Raw genomic sequence first — 22,745 nt, forward strand, 5'->3', positions numbered from 1 at the left:
CTCATGCTTTTCCAGGCCATAGCAGAGAGCTGGATTGGAAGTGGAGCAACTGGGACTCGAACCGGCGTCCATATGGGATGTCGGCACTGCAAGCAGCAGCTTTACCTGCTACTCCACAGTGCCAGCCCTACCACTTGATTTTGAGGTGCTTGGTGCTCCTGTCAATGACATTTATAAAAAAGGAGGGTAAAAGTGGGTGTATGTGACAAGGATAACTAAATGTTGCTTCTTTTTTGTTTTGCAGTTCCGATTCCTAGCAGATTTAATAGACGAGTATCAGGTATGCATTCTCTTTTATAACATACTGCTATGTTATTTTATGATAGGAATATTTTAAATAAAACTAACACTTAAAAAAAGATAAGCTAATGTCATTACAATGCAGTTTGCTAAAAAGTAAAATTACCTTTACTTCCTTCATTCTGTTTGCATTTTAAGGGCTGAGTAAATAAATATGAGCTTGTATGTATTTTATATTGCTGTAATTAGCATATCTCTTTGCATTTATGTCTTAATATTTTGCCATGTTTGTAATTATACCTCATAAAATATTTTTCATACTGCTGTTTCTGGAATTCTGAATTATGCTAACCTTAATTTCTGTCATACACCTTTTCTGAGCTATTTGGGTTATTCCTCAGTTTTAGAGCTGGAAGTGGCATACTCTGGTTAGAGTGTCTTAGAGGCAGTCTACAGATTAGGTTACAGGTAGAAAGATACCCTGCAGAGGCCTTTTTATTCACCACCAGCTTGGTTATGTAGAATTTAAATTTATTTATTTTATTTGAAAGGCAGAGAGACACAGACAGACAGTGGAGACCTGACAACTGCCGATTCACTCCCCAAATGCCTGCATCAGCTAGGACTGTATCAGGCTGAAGCCACAGCCTCATAGGAATGTGATCTGAGTCTCCCGTGTTCATGGCAAAGACCCAACTGCTTGAGCCATTACTTGCTGCCTCCGAGGGTATGCATGAGTAGGAAGCCTCAGACGGGAGCAGAACCAGGACTTCAACCCAGGCACTGTGGTTTGAGATGCAGGTGTCCCAAGCAAAATTTTGCCAAATGTCTCCCCTAGTAATACAGAATTTGAACATAAAGTAGTACTTCAGATCGTTGTATTTGGCATTCATTTTGTTGAATGCTTTCCAAATATAAGAAATCTGTTTGTTTTTCTTATATGAAACTACTTTGGTGATATTTTGCCCTTTTAGCTGTTGTGGTCTAGATTTTTTTAAAAAAAGATTTATTTTATTTATTTGAAAGAGACAGAGGAGGTCTTCTATCTGCTGGTTCACTCCCCAAATGGCTATAATGGCCAGAGCTGGGCTGATCTGAAGCCAGGAGCTAGGAGCTTCTTTTGGGTCTCCCATGTGGGTAGGGGCCCAAGCACTTGGGCCATATTCTAGTGTGTTTCCAGGCCATAGTAGAGAGCTGGATCAGAAATGGAGCAGCTGGGGCTTGAACCGGTACCCATATCAGATGCCAATGCTGCAGGCTAGGGCTTTAACCCACTGCACCATAGCACCAGCCCCAGTTTGGATTATTTTAAAGATAAATTTGAGTACACTTTCTTGACCTTCTGAAATTTTCAATGCAACATTTTCCTGGTTAGTCATGATACTTATTTTGATTTTGCTATTTTGTATTAACACAAAGATTTTTTTTTTTTTTTAAGATTTTATCTATTTATTTGAGAGGTAGAGTTACAGAGAGAGGGAGAGACAGAGAGAAAGGTCTTCCGTCTGCTGATTCACTCTCCAAATGACTGTGACGGCTGATCAAAAGCCATGAGCCTGGAGCTTCTTCCAGGTCTCCCATGTGGGTGTAGGGGTCCAAGCACTGGGGGTCATCTTCTGTTGCTTTCCCAGGCCATAGCAGAGAGCTGGATCAGAAGAGTAGTAACCAGGAATAGAACTGGCATTCATAAGGGATGCCGGCGCCACAGGCAGAGGCTTAGCCCACTACACCACAGTGCCAGCCCCAACATATGAGCGGTACCTCAAACACTGACTGGCCCTTAGCAGACACTTGATAAATATTTATTGGTTTTATATATATGTATACACACACACACACACATATATGTCCTCTTCTTATGTCTACAGTTGTTTTGGTAGTACAGTGTGGATTTTAACATGTATCAGAACTGCTAGGCAAGCAACATGTTTCACATCATTCTTTCATATGTTTATGTTTTTGGAAGTTTTATGATTTTAAATTGTCATATGACCTGTTATCTCATAAGGCTAGAAGCTCCGTTTTTGTCCCTCAATCCCTTGTCTTTGAGAAAATCAGCTCATTTATGTTTTCAGAAAGCCAGTAACATTCTACACCAGAATCTCTTGAAAGGAACCAAAGAATGTGTTCTCATTTGCAGAGTCAATTTTCTGTGAGGAAATAGGGTAGGGAGTAAGGTTTATTTAAGACTCTTGAGCCCTGTACCAAAAGGGTAATACTATCCCTTTATCTTTTAGAACAGATCAATCTGGGAGATACAGAGTACGGTGACACCTTCTCCAGTGGTCACAGAGTTAATTCTTGCTGCTTCATCCTCTATCAGAGTTGTTCAGTCCTTAGACCTTGTAGAGGATCCAAACAAGTGCTTAGTATTATCCCTTCCCTTAGATTTTACAATGTGGAGGATTTAAAATATTCTCATATAATTCAGATGTTAAGTGGAAGTAATTTTGCAAAGAAATGAAAGGGATGATACAAAAAAGAAAATAGACTGCAATAACAGGTCACATGTTTTGCATGGAGACTCAGAAATGCACTTGTGCGGTGTGAAGGTCTTCTGAGTGCCTGTCCTGTGTTGTTGAATGTAATCCTCGCGGTAATGCTCTGAGGCACCGGCTGTGATAATCCCGTTTACACAGATGAGGGGCCTGCAGGCGAGGCCGCGGCTCAGTAACTCGCAGCGGTTGAGGTGATGATGTGCCCCAGAGGAGCCTGTGTCCTAACCACTGCCATTCTCTCTCAGGCCCCTTCCTTGTATCCTCCTGGCCAGTCTTTAACTAAATGTCTTAAAGTCTGAGGCTGTTCTGCCTTTGGCCTTCATCTTCCTGTTCTAGTTGAAGCTTGCCTGCTGCTCAAACAGCAGCTCGTTTCTTTTTCACTTTCTTTCTAACTCTGACCAGTGGTGATGAATGTCTGAATTGTGCCTTACTGCTTCCAGACCATTTCCTTTCCTTCCTCCCTGAAACTAAAACTTGCCATCATTATATTCTACCAACCATCACCCCTCCTTGTTTTAGTCTAACAATCCCCAAGTCCTTCCTTTTTATCCCACATACCTATAGTAGATGATCCTTCTGATGTCTGACCCTTTTGTTCCTTGACTTCTGGTTGGTTTTTTTTTTTTTTTTAAGATTTTTATTTATTTATTTGAAATGTAGTTTCAGACAGTGAGAGGGAGAGACAGAGAGAAAGGTCTTCCATTTGCTGGTTCACTCCCTAAATGGCTGTAATGGCTGGAGCTGGGCCAGTCTGAAACCAGGAGCCAGGAGCCTCTTCTGGGTCTGCCACATGGATGCAGGACCCAAAGAGTTGGACCATCCTCCACTGGTTTCCCAGGCCATTAGCAGTGAGCTGGCTCAGAAGTGGAGCAGCTGGGGCTTGAATAGGCTCCTGTATGGGATGCTGGTGCCACAGGCTGTGGCTTTATCTGTTGTGCCACAGTACTGGCCCCATGATAGCTATTAGTGCAAATTCTCTGAAGACAGGGAATTTTGTCTCTTTTGTGCATTGGTATACTGTTAACACTTAGGTCAATATGAGTAAATATGGGTAGGTGAAAAGGTAGATGGATGGATGGCAGGAAGGAAGTGAGTTAGGGAGGAGTCAGGAATTAGTAGCAAGAGATTATTGTAGGAAGAATAAATCAAGAAATACTTCTTGTAGGGAGGCAAAGATTGCATTCAGGGTTGGGAAACATGGTTTCCATTTGGCTTGTACCAGGAGGGATGCATTGAAGGGGGGTGAACTGGACTCACCTGCTCTAGCTGTAAGGAAGAAGGTAAAATAAAGTGGAAAGGGGTGGGAGTGGGAATGGGTCCCCTGATAAGATCCAACTATATGTAATGTGTCAAAGACTGCAGAAGACACTTCAACAACTCAAGGTGATTAGATAAATAACCTGGAAAATAAAGTGGCACAGGAGGCTTAGCAGTTATTTAGCGCCTCTTATGAGCTCAGCCCTGTGTTATTGTTGTTGTTTTTTAAAGATTTATTTATTTATTCGAAAAGCAGAGTTACAGAGAGAGAGAGAAAGAGAGAGAGAGATTTTCCATCTGCTGCTTCACTCCCCAAATGGCCGCCTGGCTGGAGCTGGGCCGATCTGAAGCCAGGAGCCAGGAGCTTCTTCTGGGTCTCCCATGTGGGTGCAGGGGCCCAAATACTTGGGCCATCCTCTGCTGCTTCCCCAGGCCATAGCAGAGAGCTGGATTGGAAGTAGAGCAGCCGGGTCTTGAACCGGTGCCCATTGGGATGCTTTAGCAGCTATGCCACAGTGCCAGCCTCAGCCCTGTGTTTTAAATGTCACCTCTACTATTTACATGGTTCTAGTGTTGTTTTCCCCTCTTACCACTGAAGAGACCAAGGATCAAAAATACAGAGAAATAGCAGATGGAGTGGGTGGATGGGTCCAAGCTCAGATCCCAGGCTTGCTCATTGTCAGACGTGTTCTCCCTTCCTTGGTGCTGTTCTCCCTTGCAAAGCACTGGGATTGAAAACTACTTACCTTCTACATCAAGTGATACATACGTTGAATAGAGTTGAATACATACGTTGAATAGAATTCTTCAAATTAAATGTTCTTTATATAGTCCTAAATTAGTGTTAGTTGTCTTTGAGTTTGAAATGTAAGTGTGATTCTATTAATTTATTTTTTTATTTATTTTTTTATTCTATTAATTTAAAAACTTTATTCATTTGGGCCGGCGCTGTGGTGCAGTGGGTTAACGCCTTGGCCTAAAGTGCTGGCATCCCATTTGGGGGCTGGTTCTAGTCCCGGCTGCTCCTCTTCTGGTCCAGCTCTCTGCCATGGCCTGGGATAGCAGTGGAAGATGGCCCAAGTCCTTGTGCCCCTGCACCCATGTGGGAGACCTGGAAGAAGCTCCTGACTCCTGGTTTCGGATGGGCTCAGCTCCAGCCATTGCAGCCATCTGGGGAGTGAACCAGCGGATGGAAGACCTCTCTCTCTCTCAGTCTCTACCTCTCTTTGTAACTCTGTCTTTCAAATAAATCAATCTTAAAAAAAAAAACCCTCATCCATCAGTAAAAACCTTTTGTTTATTAAATATATGGTAAAGTTTCAAAGCACACTGATCAGAAATCTGTGTTAGCATTATGCCACGTTTAGGCACTGAGCATTCTGACTTAGTGGTGACTGTTTAAGTCAGAATTGTCACTGAGAATCTGGTGCCGTGTCAAGCCCTCATTTCTCAATGGCAGGTGTTTTTCACTGCACATGCTTATAATGCACTAAAATACTAAGAATGCAGTATTTTTTCTATCCATAGCTGTCTTCATCTGAACTATTACTAACCAGTGCTTAAAGTGGAAATCAATGTCCCCCTCAATTCAAATATTGAAGCCCTACCAATGTGATTATATTTGGAGATAGGTCCTTTGCAGAGATAATGAAGGTTAAATAAGATCCTATGGGTGGAGCTCTAATCCAATAGGACTGGTGTTCTTATGAGAAGAGGCAGAAACACTAGGAGTGAGGCCATGTGAGCACAATACAGGTGTCTGCAAACCAAGGACAAAGGCCTTAGGAAAAACCCAAACTGCCAGTCTCTTGATCTCCGACTTCCAGCCTCTAGCAGAAAATAAATCTCTGCTGTTTAAACCATCCAACCTGTGGTGTTTCATCATGTTAGCCCCAGTTGACTGATATACCTAGCTGTGTCAACTCTTTATGGGAGCTCCAGGGTAACATAGGGCTTCAGGCCTATGATTTTGATCTGTGCTCATTTTTTGGTAGAAATTAAGGAGTTTCTCTCACAAGTACTTTTCATCCTACATGTTTCTTGAAGAATGAAGCATCAATTAAAATTTGGAAGAAACTAGGGCCTGTAGCACAACAGGTTTGCTGCTGCCTGCAGTGTCAGCATCCCATATGACTGCCAGGGCATATTCCAGCTGTTCCTCTTCCCTTCCCAACTCCCTGCTAATGTGCCTGGGAAAGAATGGAAGTAACACAAGTCTCTGGGCCCCTGCCACCCATGTGGGAGACCTGGAAGAAGCTTCTGGCTTCTGGCTGCAGTCTGGCCTAGCCCTGATCGTTGTGGCCATTTGGGGGACTGAACCAGCAGATGGAAGATCCATCTCTCTGTCTCTGTTTCTCCTCCTCTGTAGCTATGCCTTTCAAATAAATAAATAAATAAATCTTAAAAAAAAAAAATGGAAGGAGTTGTGCTGGGTAATGTTTGTTGTAATTTTGAATGGTATCACATTACTGACTAGTGACATCTGCTGGACAATTGCAGCAAAACAAATTACCTAAGCAAGGGCCTATGGTGCTGTTGTAATTTTTAAAATATTTTATTTATTTGAATGGCAGAATTACAGAGAAAGGGAGTCAGAAAGAGAGAGAGGGGGGAGAGATTCTGTCTACTGGTTCACTCCCCAAATGGCTTTAACAGTTGGGCTTGGGCCAGGCTGAAGTCAGGAGTCTGGAACTCTGTCTGGGTCTCCCGTGTGGGTGGCAAGAGCCCAGGCAGTTAGGCCATCATCCACTGCTTTCCCAGGTGCATTAGCAGGGAGTTGATTTGGAAGTGGAGCAACCAGGACTTGAACTGATGCTCCAGTATGGGATGCTGGTGTTATAAGTGGCAGCTTAACCTGCTGTGCCATAGTGCCAGCCCCTGAGTTGTTTTTTGTTTTGTTTTGTTTTGTTTTTGTTTTTTTTCGACAGGCAGAGTGGACAGTGAGAGAGTGAGACAGAGAGAAAGGTCTTCCTTTGCCATTGGTTCACCCTCCAATGGCTGCCGCGGTTGGCGCGCTGCGCTGATCCGATGGCAGGAGCCAGGTATTTATCCTGGTCTCCCATGGGGTGCAGGGCCCAAGCACTTGGGCCATCCTCCGCTGCACTCCCTGGCCACAGCAGAGAGCTGGCCTGGAAGAGGGGCAACCGGGACAGAATCTGGCGCCCCGACCGGGACTAGAACCCGGTGTGCCGGCGCCGCAAGGCGGAGGATTAGCCTAGTGAGCCGCGGCGCCGACCTCTAGCCCCTGAGTTTTAAGAGGTCTTGAGCATCTGATAACATACAACATGGTTCTTGAAGCTGCTCACACAAATGCTGAAGCTTCTGCAGATGACTTGTACCCTGAGTCCCTGACGTGCAGGACTATAGGGATGTAATCAAGCAGGCGCTTCAGAATTGATCTTTACATAGAAAATGAGGGAAATAATTTGGAACCAGGATCAGGAAGAAGTAGAGAAGTTGGATGGGAACAGAGGAAGAAGGTAATGGAGTGAGTCTAGAGTTAAAAAACTGAAAAAGGATAAAAGGACAATATACTGAGTGAAATAAGCTGTGACAGAAGGATAGATAACTGCATGATTCTGCTTATAAGAAGTGTCAAAGATAGACTCATAGAAGCAGAGTATAGTGGTGTTTGCCAGGGTATGATGGGAGGGGAAACCAGGAAGTTGCTATTAAACAGATATAAAGTTTTAGTTTTGCATGATGAATAACTTCTGTTTTGTGATTTAAAAGTTTGTTTTGAAGGGACTGTATTATGGTGTTAAGCTGCTGCCTGTGATGAACTGATTCAAGTCCCAACTCTTCCACTTTTAATCCAGCTCCTTGCTAATGGCCTGGGAAAAGCAGCAAAAGATGGCCCAAGTGAAAGGCCACCACAAAACACACCAAATACCAGAGTTAAAGGAAGAATTTATTGTCGGGGATCGGTGGTGGGGGGGTTAGGGGAACCCAATAGGCGGGAGGGAGAGGGTGAAAAAAAAAAAAAAGGGCTTGTGTGGAAAAACAGGCCTTGTTACAGCTTTGCAGAGGTAAAGAAGTGGGAGCAGAGAATCCCGGTAGGGTGGGGGTGGAGCTGATGCTTGTTTGGCCATATGGTCACCTGACTCCTAGTAGCCAGGCTGGGTCCTGAAGAGGCTGAACTTATTGTACAGAGTAGTGACTGGGTCACAGCCAAAGAAGGAGCCTCAGATAAGACAACACCATTTTGCTAACACCAAGTACTTGAGCCCCTGCCACCCATGTGGGAGACCTGGACCAATCTCCTGGCTCGTAGCTTTAGATTGACCCAGCTGTTGCAGCCATTTGGGGAGTGAACCAGGAGATGGAAGATATCTCTCTCTCTCTCTCTCTTTCTTTCTGTAACTCTTACCTTTCAAGTAAATAAATCTTTAAAAAAAACATACAAAATTTGTTATGAGGGTAGAGTACATGTTAAGTGTCATACTATAACAAATAAATAGGAAAGGGAAGAAAATTCAAAACCAGTTTTGAAAAATTAAGGCATATTTTTCCACGAATGGAAATACATTGATAATCATATTGAAAATGATTGCTTTTGTTTAAATCCTAATGCTACATCTTAAGACTTAAAGACTATAATTAACATTTGCTGCCTCTGTTATATTAATGCCTTAAAATGTAAATGTGTGTTGGGGGGTGCTGTGGTATAGTGGGTAAAGCTGCCAACTGCGGTGCCAGCATCTCATATGGGCACTGGTTTGAGTTCCAGTTGCTCCACTTCTGATCCAGATCTCTGCTATGGCCTAGGAAAGCAGTGGAAGATGACCCAACTCCTTGGGCCCCTCCTGCAGCATGGGAGACCTGGAGGATTATCAATGTATTTCCATTCCTGGCTCCTGGCTTCAGATCGGCACAGCTCCAGCAGTTGGCAGCCAACTAGGGGGTGAACCAATAGATGGAAGACTCTCTCTGCCTCTCCTTCTCTCTATATATAACTCTGACTTTCAAATAAATAAATAAATCTTTTTTAAAAAAATGTAAATGTGAGCTAAATCGCAAAAATTCTTCCAAAATTTGAGGACAAGCACACCTTCATATAGACTAGCTCAAGATTGTCATTTCTATCATTCTCATCATTTGGCTTATTTTTTTTTAGATATTTTATTTATTTTTTTAGAGGCAGAGAGAAAGTGTTTCCATCTACTGGTTTACTTCCCAAATGCTCACAAAGACCCTTATTAGGGGCAGAAGCCAGGACCTCTTTCCTGGTATATCAGGGACTCAACTACTTGAGCCATCACCTGTTGCCTCTCAGGTGTACATAACAGGAAGCTAGAATTGGGAGTGGAGCCAGGCACTCTCGTATGGCATGCAGGCACTGGCCAAATTCTAGCTCAGAAGACTTATTTTTTAAACTTTTTAAATGAAAATGTTCTTACATATGCAAAAGTAGAAAAAGTATAATATTCGGGTACCTGTCCATTTACTAAAATGAAGATTTCTTTTTCAGTGCATTTTTCTAGGGGCAGGTGTTGTGGCATAGCACAATACGCTTCAGCTTGGGACTCCTAGATGCCATATTGGACTGCCTGAGGTCAAGTCCTGATTCTGCTTCCAATTCAGCTTCCTACTAATGTACACCCTAGGAGGCAGCAAATAATGACTCGATTATTTGGGTCCCTGCCATTCACATGGGAGACTTAGATTGAGTTCATACATCCCATATCAGCATGCTGGATAATTCCTAACTTCACTGCTTTCGATCCAACTTACTGCTAGTGTGCCTGGGAAGTCATTAGTTGATGGCTCAAGTACTTGGGTTCCTGCCGTCCATGTGGGAGATCTGAATAGAGTTCGAGGCTCTTAGTTTGCCCTAGCCCAGGCCTGGCTATTGCAGGTTTGAGGAGTGATCCAGTGAATGGAAAATCTGTCTTTCATGTCTCTCCCTGTCTCTGTCAGTCTGTCTCCAAATGAATGAATGAATCTCTTTAAAAATAATTATTATTCTTGTTTCTGTGATTATATGTTTAGTGTGATAAATAGTTAAGTTTATTTGTTTCTCTTTGTATTCAGTTTTGGGGTCCCTCTTTATCAATTTGTTTAAATATATGAAATGTTAACACTGGTTTGTCAATGTTTATTGCCTTAAATATATAAAACTTATATAATACTTTATATAAGGTACTTCAAAAGGTTCATGGAAAATGAAATTAAAAGATAAGTTTATTTTGGTGCAAAAAACTTAGAAATCCCTACGTACATACACAAGTTTTCTCAGAAAAGTTTAATTCCCCCCTTTTTTTTTTTTAAAGATTTATTTATTTACTTGAAAGTCAGAGTTACACAGAGAAAGAAGGAAAGGTAGAGAGAGAGGTCTTCCATCTGCTGGTTCATTCCCTAATTGGCTGCAACGGCCGGTTCTGTGCCAATTCGAAGCCAGGAGCTAGGAGCTTCTTCTGGATCTCCCACGCAGGTACAGGATCCCAAGGACTCGTGCCATCTTCTGCTGCTTTCCCAGGCCATAGCAGAGAGCTGGATCGAAAGTGGAGCAGCCGGCTGGCGCCGCGGCTCACTAGGCTAATCCTACTGCGGTGCCAGCACACCGGGTTCTAGTCCCTGTCGGGGCGCCGGATTCTGTCCCAGTTGCCCCTCTTCCAGGCCAGCTCTCTGCTGTTGCCCGGGAGTGCAGTGGAGGATGGCCCAGGTCCTTGGGCCCTGCACCCAAGTGGGAGACCCGGAGAAGTACTTGGCTCCTGGCTTCGGATCAGCGCGGTGCGCCGGCCACAGCGTGCTGGCCGCGGCGGCCATTGGAGGGTGAACCAACGGAAAAGGAAGACCTTTCTCTCTGTCTCTCTCTCTCACTGTCCACTCTGCCTGTTTAAAAAAAAAAAAAATGGAGCAGCCAAGACTTGAACCAGCGCCCATATGGGATGCTGGCACTAAAGGCGGCAGCTTTACCCGTTCTGCCACAGCGCTGGCCCCAATTCCCTTTTTTTTTTTTTTTTTAATATTTATTTTATTTGTTTGAAAGGCTGAGTGACAGAGGGTGAGGGAGAGACAGAGAGAAAGTGATCTGTTTGTTGGTTTGCTTACGAGTCGTCAAAATGGCTGGAACTGGACCTGACTAAAGCCAAGGAGCCAGGAGTTTCTTCCGGATCTCCCACATGGGTGCAGGGGCCCAACCATGTGGGCCATCCATCTTCTGCTTTCCCAGGCACATTAGCAGGGAGCTGGATCAGAAGTAGAATAGCTAATACTAACCTGGATTGGTGATGGGATTTAGGTTGGCAAGATCACAGGCAGTGGCTTAACCTACTGTACCACAATGCCAGCCTCAGATTTATTACTTCTTGATTGAACCTTTATAAATGGTTTTCTTTTGAAAAAATTAATAAGTAAGATATATTCATATTTAAATGTTCATTTTATTTATTTGCAGGCATGATGACAAAGAGAGATTTTCCCTTTAATGGTTCACTCCCTAAATGTTACAATGGCTAGGACTGGGCCAAGAACTCCATCCAGGGCCCAGTACTTGTGCCATCGTCCGCTGCTCCCCCAGGCACATTCGTAGGGAGCTGGATTGGAAGCAGAGCAGGCAGGACTCAATCAGAGCTCTGATACATGATGCCAGTGTTCCAAGGGGCAACTTAACCTGCTGTGCTGGGCCGTTTGGCCATTCTTAGCTCTTCTTTCTCATGGAAATTTTTTCTTATGGAGGTGATAGCATACTACATATGCTTTCCTTCACCATTGTTCACTCCTCTGTTGAACTCAGTCTCTGTTAGTTCATGGAAATCTTCTTATGGCTTCATTATTCAAAAGGATATTTGGATCATTTCCAATACTTTGCAATCATAAATAATGTTGTAATGAATTAATTATGAATATTATGTTTAGTGGTTTAAATATTTAAATTACAATGAAAAAGAGAAGTCTTACAGGCAGGTGGCATAATCACAGGTATACCTACAAATAAAACAGGTTGGCTTTAAATTATATAGTATTATACTTGAATGGAGTCTGACATAGTATTTTTTTTTTTTATTTGACAGGTAGAGTTATAGACAGTGAGAGAGAGACAGGGAGAAAGGTCTTCCTTCTGTTGGTTCACTCCCCAAATGGCCGCTACGGCCGGCGCTGCGCCGATCCGAAGATAGGAGCCGGGTGCTTCTTCCCAATCTCCCATGCGGGTGTAGGGTCATAGTATTCGTTTTAAATTCATTCTGGGTTGGACATTTAGCCTAGTGGTTAAGATGGCCACATCCGAACCCACATCCCACATCAAAGTGCCTGGGTTCGATGCCTGACTAAAGATAAAAATATAAAATTCATTCCTTTTTTTAAAAAAAAAATATTTATTTATTTATTTATTTGAAAGGCAAAGAGACAGAGAGAGAGAGAGAGATTGGTCTTCCATCTGCTGGTTCATTTCCCAAATGGCCACAACAGCCAGAGCTGGACCAGTCCAAAGCCAGGAGCCAGGAGCTTCCTCTGGGTCTCCCGCGTGGGTACAGAGGCTCAAGTACTGGGCTGTCCTCTGCTGCTTTCCCAGGCATACCAGCAGGGAGCTGGATTGGAACTGGAGCAGCTGGGACTTAAACCCATGCCACTATGGGATGCAGACACTACAGGTGGTGGCTTTACCCACTAGGCCACAGCATCAGCCCCAACATTCATTCTTGTTTTTAAGTTGTATGTGATGACTTTGACTTAATTAGTTATTTTGGTAAGTACCTCCCTAGCTCTGTGTTTATATTGTATATTTGGTACTTCATGATTTTTTACCAGCCTGATAACTCAGCAGAGACAATAGTTCCTTGCCTGTAGTTACCATTACTATAGGATTTAGTAGATGATATTTTTCACATTGTCTCCTATTTGGGACCACCAGTCTCTAGAAATCTTGACTTTAGCATCTAAGAGAATGCCTGACACTGTTAGATAGTTACTATATTTACTAGTTGGAAGGAAGAGTTTTAAAAGATTTTGCAGCTTTAGAAGATAGTAAAGAAAAGGAAATTGTTTATGTTCTGTTTTACCTAAAGCCACACGTCTGTTCAGTTCATCTTCATTTTTTTTCTTCACTAGTCTGTGCCGAGGCCTATAACCCTGATGAGGAGGAAGAAGATACTGACCCAAGGGTAAGAACTAAAGCGAAGATATTGGGTAGAATTGTTATATTTCTCACTGACTCCCCTCCTCTACATATCAAAATCTAATCGTGCTGATAATTACATGCAAATTAAAATCTCAGCAAGTTGCCATTTTTTTGGTCTAATAGATTTAAAGGAGTATGGTAAGAAAGGCTGCCTTGCTGTAGCTGCCAGAAGCCTTAAAGTGTAGTCATTCCAGCTGACTCAGCAGTTACCTTAGAGAGAATTCATTCCTAACAGATAGATGCATCCTTCCTAAGGATGTACAAGTGGAGGTCACTGCAGTGTTAGAATGCTGAAGGAAGGAAACATTTGAGTAATTCAGATGTTACTACTCAAAATAGAGGAGGAGTATGAGAAGCTAAATTAAGAAAATCCGTGGCCATTAAATGATTTGGACTGGATTTAATGGCATGAAATATGTTTGTATGTGGTTCATAAATTACTTTTATCAAAGAAAATATGAGCTATCATTTTTAAGATTGATGTTACACTATAATGATCTGTTGTATATACCTTAAAACAGGTAACCTATGAAAAATTTCTGAAGCAGTCTAATGATTATGTGCTACCATTTGTGGATATAACAGATGTAGAGATTTAAATTTTTTTATTTTGGATATTTAAAAATTTTTGATGACTTTTAGAACAGTTTTTTCTTGAGTTAATATCATGGATTTAAAATACTTAACATTTTTGCTATCTTTTTTCTGGTGAAATAGTGTACCCTTAGGATGGATATAATGCTTGGGAAGGATCTTGATAAGTCTCAATTATAACATTACTGTTGGGCAATAGCTATTTCTCTTTTGTTTCATAAATATCTATAATGATACTTATAGAAGTAACAATTTTTTAAAGATTGATTTATTTATTTGAGAGGCCGAGTTACAGACAGAGTGGGGGGGGGTGAGAGGTCTTCTCTCCTCTGGTTCACTCCCCAAATGGCTGCAATGGGCAGAAATGAGCTGATCCAAAGCCAGGAGCTTCTTTTGGGTTTCACACTTGGGAGCACAGGCCCAAACACTTGAGCCATCTTCTGCTGTTTTCCTAGGCCATAGCAGAGAGCTAGATCGGAAGTGGAGCAGCCAGGACTTGAATCGGTGCCCATATGGGATGCCGGCGCTGCAGGCAGTGGCCTTACTGCTATGCCACAATGCTGGCCCCTGTGTATTAACTTTTAATCCATACAAAGACTCTAATTTTAGATGCTGCTGTTACTGCTGCTAATAATAATGTTATTGATACCAACCTGTAGCTTGTATAGTTATTGTTTACTTAGCATCTATCTCCACTTAGGTGTAGGTAGGTAACTCACACTTAACAGGAATTCCTGATTTTTTCCCTTTAAATATTTTTCTCTACCCAGGCTTCCTCACTTAATTCCTAGAAGCTCCATCATTGCAGTTGCTCAGACCCAAAACTTTAAGGGTCACTCTCAGCTCCTCTCAATGGCTGGGTCTGGACCAGGCTGAAGCCAGGAGCCTAGAAATCCATCCAGGTCTCCCGTGTGGGTGCCAAAGGCCCAAGCATTTGGGCCATCTTCTGCTATTTTTCCAGCCACATTAGCAGGGAACCGGATGTTTTCATACCCATATCCAATCTTTCAGTAAATCCCTTAAGCTCTATCTTCAAAACATATCAAGATTTTTGCTGCTTTTCAGTACCTCCATGGCTACCACCCGGGTTCAGACCACTGCCATCTTGCGCTGAGACATTTGCTGTAGTTACTTGGCTTCCATTCTTTCCTTCCTCCAGGGTCTTCTTCACTTAGCAACCAGTGTGATCCTGTAGAACATTGGTTCGATCTTTTTCTCAGAGCCTTCAAGTTGCCCCCATTTTACTAGAGAAAGTTCTAGCTCTTCTGTGACCTGCAATGAACCCTCTGTGATTTAAGTATCTTCTTCCAACCTGGTCTCCTCCTGACTTTCCCTTTCACTCTACAACAACTATACCTGCCTCCTGGCTATTTTCCAAACTTGCATCCATGGCTCTACCACAAAGCCTTGTTTTCGCTTGCTGCTCTCTCTCTGCGGTACTCTTGGTGCAGAGATCCACACAACCCATTTTCTCAAGTTCTACTCCTTTCTTGAGATCTTTATGCAGATGTCACCTTGGAATGAGACGCTACCTGGCCATACTTACACACACTTTCCCATGCTTCTGATCTTCCGTGCCTGTTTTGTATTTCTTCTTAGCCTTATTACTAACAAATTGTATATATTTTCTGACTGTGGTAGCACATATTTTTTTCTATGTTTCCCCAGAGGATAGTATCTGGCACTAAATAGGTGCTCAGTATTTGTGGAATGAACAAATTTATACCTCTCGGCCACATGGATGAGGACCCTGAGGCTCCCAGGGCACAGCTGACTTGCTGCCAGCCCCATAACCACAAGGCTCTAGGGTCGATGCCCTGCACTTCAGTATTCTGTTTTGTATAGAAATAAAATTATAGACAACATACTCTCAATTCTTTTTAGGAGAAATAATTATACCAATTTTTAAAAGTGTATGATTTTTAAATGTAATTAGTCATTTCCCTGGCTTTATTTGGATTGACAGGTGATTCATCCTAAAACTGATGAACAGAGATGCAGACTTCAGGAATCTTGCAAAGATATTCTCCTTTTCAAAAATCTTGATCAGGTAACGTTGATCCAAAGTATTGTTGTTGTTGTGGTGGTGGTGGTCTTTTAGCTTTTTCCCTTTTGTAATTTAAATAGTTTTCAGTGTCTTCACCACAATTATATGAGTCCTAAGACTTGATCTGTTTTTTAAGATTTATTTTTTATTTGAAAGGCAGAGTTACACAGAAGGAGGGAGGGAAGGGAGGAAGGAGGGGGAGAGAGAGAGAGGGAGGGAGGGACCCTTCATTCCCCAAATGACTGCAATGGCTGGGTCTGGACCAGGCAGAAGCCAGGAGCCTAGAACTCCATCCAGGTCTCCCATGTGGGTGGCAAAGGGTCAAGCACTTGGGCCATCTTCTGCTATTTTCCCAGGCACATTAGCAGGGAACCGGATCAGAAGTGGAGCAGCTGGAACTTGAACTGGCTCTCCTATGGGATACTGGCATTGCAGGCTGTGGCTTAACTTGCTGTACCACAACAGTCAGCCTCAGGCATAACTTTATATTCATCTTACTTATTAATATTTTTGTTGTGCTGACCACCATAACCCAGATGTGATCTTTCAGATGCTTGTTTAGTATTATTCCAAACTGCTTTGGTGTTTCTTCTCAGACAGTATTGGTGGTCTGAAGACATGTGGTTTCAAGTTTGCATTACCCTTGCTTAGTTTGGAAGGTCTGAATTTATGCTGCAAAGAGATTGATTTCAGTGTGGGATTTTGGCATAGTGATTAAGACACCACTTGGGGCCGGTGCCGCGGCTCACTAGGCTAATCCTCCGCCTTGCGGCGCCGGCACACCGGGTTCTAGTCCCGGTCGGGGCGCCAGATTCTGTCCTGGTTGCCCCTCTTCCAGGCCAGCTCTCTGCTGTGGCCAGGGAGTGCAGTGGAGGATGGCCCAAGTGCTTGGGCCCTGCACCCCATGGGAGACCAGGGCTCCTGCCATCGGATCGGCGCAGTGCGCTGGCCGCAGCGCGCCGGCCGCCGGCCATTGGAGGATGAACCAACCGCAAAGGAAGACCTTTCTCTCTGTTTCTCTCTCTCTCACTGTCCACTCTGCCTGTCAAAAAAAAAGAAAAAAAAAAAGACACCACTTGGGACACCTGCATCCCTTATCAGAGTACCTGGGTTCAGACGCAAGCTCTGCTCCTGATTCTAGCTTCCTGCTAACGCACACCCTGAAAAGCAGAAGATGGTTCAAATGGTTGGATCCCTGCCACTTAGTATAGGAGACCTGGATAGTTCTGGGCTCTTGGCTTTAGCCTGGCTTGTCCCTGGCTGTTGCAGACATTTGAGGGGTGAACCTCTCTTTCTTTCTGCCTCTCAAATAAATGAAATTTTAAAATTGAGATTGATTTCTCTGAAAATGCTGATGTGTAGTTCTCTGGACATCAGTTACATATTGGAAATGTCACCTCTCATGACTGCTTTTATTTAAAAAAAAAAAGATTTATTTTTTTACTTGCAAGTCAGAGTTACACAGAAGAGAGGAGAGGCAGAGAGAGAGAGAGAGAGAGAGAGGTCTTCCATCCGATGGTTCACTCCCCAATCAACCGCAGTGGCTGGAGCTGCGCCGATCCGAAGCCAGGAGCCAGGAACTTCTTCCGGGTCTCCCACATGGGTGCAGGGGCCCAAGGACTTGGGCCTCTGCTGCTTTATCAGGCCATAGCAGAGAGCTGGATCGGAAGTGGAGCAACTGGATCTCGAACCAGCACCCATATGGGATGCCAACACTTCAGGCCAGGACGTTAACCCGCTGCGACTGCTTTTCAGTATCCTCCTGTGTAGGACACCTTTTTTTTGAAAGTTGGGGGCACAATGGATCTTCTAACTGGTATACTCCCTAAATACCTACAATAGCTAGGCCAAAGCCAGGAGCCCAGAATTCCATCTGGGTCTGTGATGTGGGTGGCATGAACCCAAATACTTGAGCCAATACCTGCTGTCTCCCAGGGTGCACATTAGGAAACTGGAATTGAAAGTGGAGCCAGGACTGGAACTCAGGTACTCCAATGTAGGATGCAGTCATCCCAAGTAGTCTTTATTCTTTTTAAAAGATTTTATTTATTTATTTATTTCAGAGGCAGAGTTACAGAGAGAAGGAGAGACAGAGAGAAAGGTCTTCTATCTACTGGTTCACTCCTTAGATAGCCACAATGGCTGGAGCTGAGCCGATCTGAAGCCAGGAACTAGGAGCTTCTTCTGGGTCTCCCACACGGGTGCTGGGGCCCAAGCACTTGGGCCATCTTCTGTTGCTTTCCCAGGCCATAGCAGAGAACTGGATTGGAAGAGGAGCAGCTGGGCCTTAAATTGGCACCCATAAGAGATTCTGGCGCCACAGGTGGAGGCTTAGCCCATTACACCACGGCACCAGCCCCCCAAGTGGTCTTAATTGCTGTTTCAGACACTCATTTCTGTTTTAAAATTTTAGTGTTAAAATTATGATTGAATTCTCATTTTTTAAAAGATTTATTTGTTTTTTTGATAGAGTTACACAGAGAGAAGGAGAGGTAGACAGAGAGAGAGAGAGAGGTCTACTATCTGCTGGTTCACGCCCTAATTTGCCGCAATGGCTGGAGCTGTGCTGATCCGAAGCCAGGAGCCAGAAGCTTCTTCCAGGTCTCCCACATGGGTGCAGGGGCCCAAGGACCTGGGCCATCTTCCACTGCTTTCTGAGGCCACAACAGAGAGCTGCATTGGAAGTGGAACAGCTGGGACTTGAACCGGTGCCCACATGGAATGCTGGCACTGTAGGCAGAGGCCTTACCCGCTACACCACAGCACCGGCCCCAGATTTTCAGATTTAAATTACATTTTTCTATAATTTTATCCTAAAGTTATTCAAATATATAGCAAAGTTGGAAGAATTTTAAAGTAACTTGATTATCTGTTGCCCTGATTATGATATTAATACTTTACTGGTCTTTCATATTGCATCTACTCATCTCTCAGCAAAGCAGGTCAGCAGGTTTAAGGAATCAGATAGTAAATACTTCAGTTGTAATTAACTAATTTTTACCTCTGTTGCAGAAAAATAGCCTTAGATAATACATAAATGAAACAGTATAGCTATGTTCCAGTAAAACATTTTTTTTTTTTTGAGATTTATTTATAAAAGAGTTACAGAGAGAGGGAGAGACACAGAGAAAGATCTTCTGTCTGCTGGTTCACTCCCCAGATGGCTGCAATGGCCAGGACTGGACCAAGCTGAAGCCAAGAGCCAGGAGCTTCCTCTAGGTCTCCCATTAGGGTGGTAGGGACCCAAGCACTTGGGCCATCTTTCACTGGTTTTCCCATATCATTAGCAGGCAGTTGGATTAGAAGTGGAGCAGGGGGCAGTACTGTGGTTTAGCAGGTAAAGCCACGCCTGTGGTACCCGCATTCCATGTGTGTGCCAGTTCAAGTTCTGGCTGCTTCACTTCCCATCCAGCTCCCTGCTAATGCTCCTGGGAAAACAGCAGAAGATGGCCCAAGTATTTGGGTCCCTGCACCCATGTTGGAGACCGGAAGAAGCTCTTGGCTCCTGGCTTTAGACTGGACTGGTTCCAGCCATTGTGGCCATTTGGGGAATGAACCAGCAGATAGAAGATTTCTGTCTCTGCCCCCCCTTTTCCCCCTTCTCTGTAACTCTTCCTTTTTATATAAATAAATAAATCTTAAAAAAAAATGTGGGGGCCAGTGCTGTGGCACAGCGGGTCAACCCCTGGCCTGAAGTGCCAGCATCCCATATGGGCGCCGGTTCGAAACCCAGCTGCTCCATTTCTGATCCAGCTCTCTGCAATGGCCTGGGAAAGCAGTGGAAGATGGCCCAAGTCCTTGTGCCCCTGCACCCGTGTGGGAGACCCTGAAGAAGTTCCTGCATCCTGGCTTTGGATTGGCATAGCTAAGGCTGTTGCTGCCAATTGGAGAGTGAGCCATTGGATGGAAGACTTCTCTCTCTCTCTGCCTCTCTTCTCTCTGTGTAACTCTGACTTTCAAATAAATAAATAAATCTTAAAAAAAAAAATGTAGAACAGCCAGAACTTGAACTAGCACCCATATGGGATGCTGGCTTTGCAGGAGCTCACCTGCTATGTCATGGTGCCAGCCGCTATTTATTTATTTTAGGTTTTTTCTTTTTTTTTCCCCTCTGTGTGTGAGACACACACACACACACACACACACACGCACACGCACATACACAGTTTCCATTCAGTGGTTCACTCCCCAAATGAATGCAACAGCCAAATCTGGGCCTGACTGGAACCAAGAACCAGTAACTCCATCCTGTTCTCCCAAGTAGTGGTAGAGGCCCACAAGAAGACTTGTGCCGTCTTCTGCTGCCTTCCTTCCCACAAACATTAACAGGAAGCTGGACTCCAACTGGCACTCAGGGGATGCTGGCATTGTATGAGGCAGTCTAACTCAGTCTAACCACAATGCTGGCTCTTATCCCAGCCTTTTTGATTTCATGATCCTGGAAGTCAATACCAATAGGAATGTGGTAGCACATGGCTTTACACATGATGTAAAGGAGCCATCAAGGCAGATAATAGTCATGTGGGTATGGCAGGGAAAATGGGGACTATGACTTTGATAACCTATTTTTACATAAATTGTGGAGAGCTGGGGGCAGCTCTTTGGTGTAGTGTAGTAGGTTAGGCTGCCACCTGCAATGCTGGCATCCCATATGGGTGCTGGTTCGAGTTCAGCTGCTCCACTTCTGATCCAGTTCCCTGCTGATGCCCCTGGGAAAGCAGCAGCAGATGGCCCAAATGCCTGGGCCCTGCACCATGTGGGAGACCCAGAGGAGGCTACCAGCTCCTGACTTTGGTCTGGCCCAGCCCTGGCTGTTGTGGCCGTCTGGGGAGTGAACCAGTGGATGGAAGATCTCCTTTTCTGTGTTTATACCTCTCTCTCTCTCTCTCTCTCTCTCTCTCTCTCTCTCTCTCTCTCTCTCTCTCTGTAACTCTGCCTTTGAAATAAAGTACATAAATCCTAAATTTTAAAAAAATGAACAGTTTTTTCAGAACGACATCACCTCAGAAAACTTGACAATTGTGCCAAAGTACATGGCTGTGCTGACCCAAGAAAGCATTTATTTTATACAGCACTGAAGTTTCTGCTTAGATGTAGGGAACAGTCTGGTGTGGGAACTGCTGTTATACAAATGGATAGAAGAATGGCCATTGTTGTTTTCAGCAAATGTGAAAGCCACCTTTTCCTCTTGTATGTACCCTACAGGAACAGCTTTCTCAAGTTCTTGATGCCATGTTTGAAAGGATAGTCAAAGTTGATGAACATGTCATTGATCAAGGAGATGATGGAGACAACTTTTATGTCATAGAAAGGTAGGAAATGAGGGTTTTCAACTGTGAGGTCGCTCTTAATCGAATTCAGGATTGAGGGCAGACACTTTACCCCATGCTATGTTCAGTGCCGGGAGGTTGAGAGCCGGGTGAACAAGCTCCCCAGATCCCTGTGAGACTCTATGGTTGTTTCTCCATCTGGTGCTGTCCTGAGTCCTCAGTACAGTCCATATTTGAGGGAAGGGAGGGGGTATTTATGATAGCAGGTCTCCTTTACAGTTTAGATGAAGGATGCAGGATGTGCTTTGTAAACATGTCATTTGCCAGTATTCTAGTAAGTTGATTACCTGAATAGCCATGGTTCACTACAGTATCATTTGGGTCTTTGAATTTCCATCTGATTTTACACACAGATACACTGCCCCGACCTCCATTCTTCTGCCTCCTCTGTATCTGTTCCAAGTATAAACCTCACTGGGAGAAATTAAGTATTTGAGTTTGACCTGTTTATCTTACTGTATCTTAGCCTCTTAGCTTGTAATGTTCTGGGGGACAGGGTTGGGTATGGAGGAAAGGGTGTGACTGTATTCCATCTCACCAAAGTTTAAAATCCATAGAATGTTGCCTTACCCAATAGCATCCAGTAATTTTTTAAAATTTATTTTCTTTTGAAGTAATTTCAGAGTTACAGAAGAGTTGTGCAGATTGTTCAGAAAATTCCCATTTTACCCCATCCCATATCAGAGTGCTGGTTCAAGTCCCAGTTACTCCACTTCATTTCCAGTTTCCTCTTACTGTGCCTAGGGCAGCCGTAGATGATGGCCCAAGTACTTTACTCCCTGCCATCCACCCAGAAGGACTTCTAGACTCCTGGCTTTGGCCTGGCCAAACCCTGGGGTCATTTGGGAAATAAACCAGTTCTTTGGGAGGTTTCTCTCTCTGCCCTCCAACTGTCAGTCACACTTTGAAATAAACAAACAAACAAACAAACAAAACTAAAAATTCCCATAAACCCAGGTTCATGTTTTTCTACATTTGCCTTGTCAAGTTGTTGGAGGGTAAGTTGCAGATACAATGTCCCGTTATCTCTGAGTAACTCAGTGTACAAGGACATTCTGTTACTAAAGCACAGAATAATTATAAGAATCCAAAATTAACATTTGTACAATGCTACATCTAATATACAAACTTCTTTTTCAATTGTTTTCTTGTTTTCTGAGGTTCTTTTAATCCCCATCAGGTAGCTTTACTAGATTCAGTTGTTTGCCTTTTTTCTGTGAGATTTTTGCTCATTCAGGTTCTTAAACAGAAAATGCTCTCATTCACTGGGTAACCTTTGGATCCTTGATAACTGTGACAGTATTACAATTAAAGGGAATGTTTTATATAAAGAATAAAAATTATATAAATAATACTTTCTCATAGAAAAGATTGTTTTGGAGTGTTCATCGTGGTGCAGTGGGTTAAGCCACTGCTTTTGATGCCTGTATACAATGTTGGAGTGCCAGCTTAAGTCTTGGTTCTTCTGCTTCTAATCCGTCTTCCTGCTGATATGCCTGGCAGGTGGCAGATTATGACCCTAATGCTTGGGCTCCTGCCATTCATGTGGGACACCAAGATGGAGTTTGCAGCTCCTGGCTTTGACCTAACCCAGCCTTGGCTGTTGCAGGCATTTGGTGAATGGACTGACAGACGGAAGATCAATCTGTGTTAGTCTG

The 22,745-nt window shown here is 43.6% G+C and overlaps 1 protein-coding gene across 2 annotated transcripts in view; it reads left to right on the forward strand.

Moving 5' to 3' along the window:
* The window catches only part of PRKAR2A (protein kinase cAMP-dependent type II regulatory subunit alpha), a 73,117-nt gene that overhangs the window by 19,511 nt on the left and 30,861 nt on the right, over positions 1-22,745 (forward strand). Inside the window, exons 2-5 of one of the 2 annotated variants that reach the window (XM_002713397.4) lie at positions 245-280; positions 13,047-13,099; positions 15,677-15,760; positions 20,963-21,069. In XM_002713397.4, coding sequence (XP_002713443.2) covers positions 245-280; positions 13,047-13,099; positions 15,677-15,760; positions 20,963-21,069 — 280 coding nt within the window. The remainder of the gene's footprint in view (positions 1-244; positions 281-13,046; positions 13,100-15,676; positions 15,761-20,962; positions 21,070-22,745) is intronic. The other variant, XM_051852472.2, reaches the window with a different exon arrangement.

This window comes from Oryctolagus cuniculus, chromosome 10 (genome assembly GCF_964237555.1).
Source record: "Oryctolagus cuniculus chromosome 10, mOryCun1.1, whole genome shotgun sequence".
NCBI lineage: Eukaryota > Metazoa > Chordata > Mammalia > Lagomorpha > Leporidae > Oryctolagus > Oryctolagus cuniculus.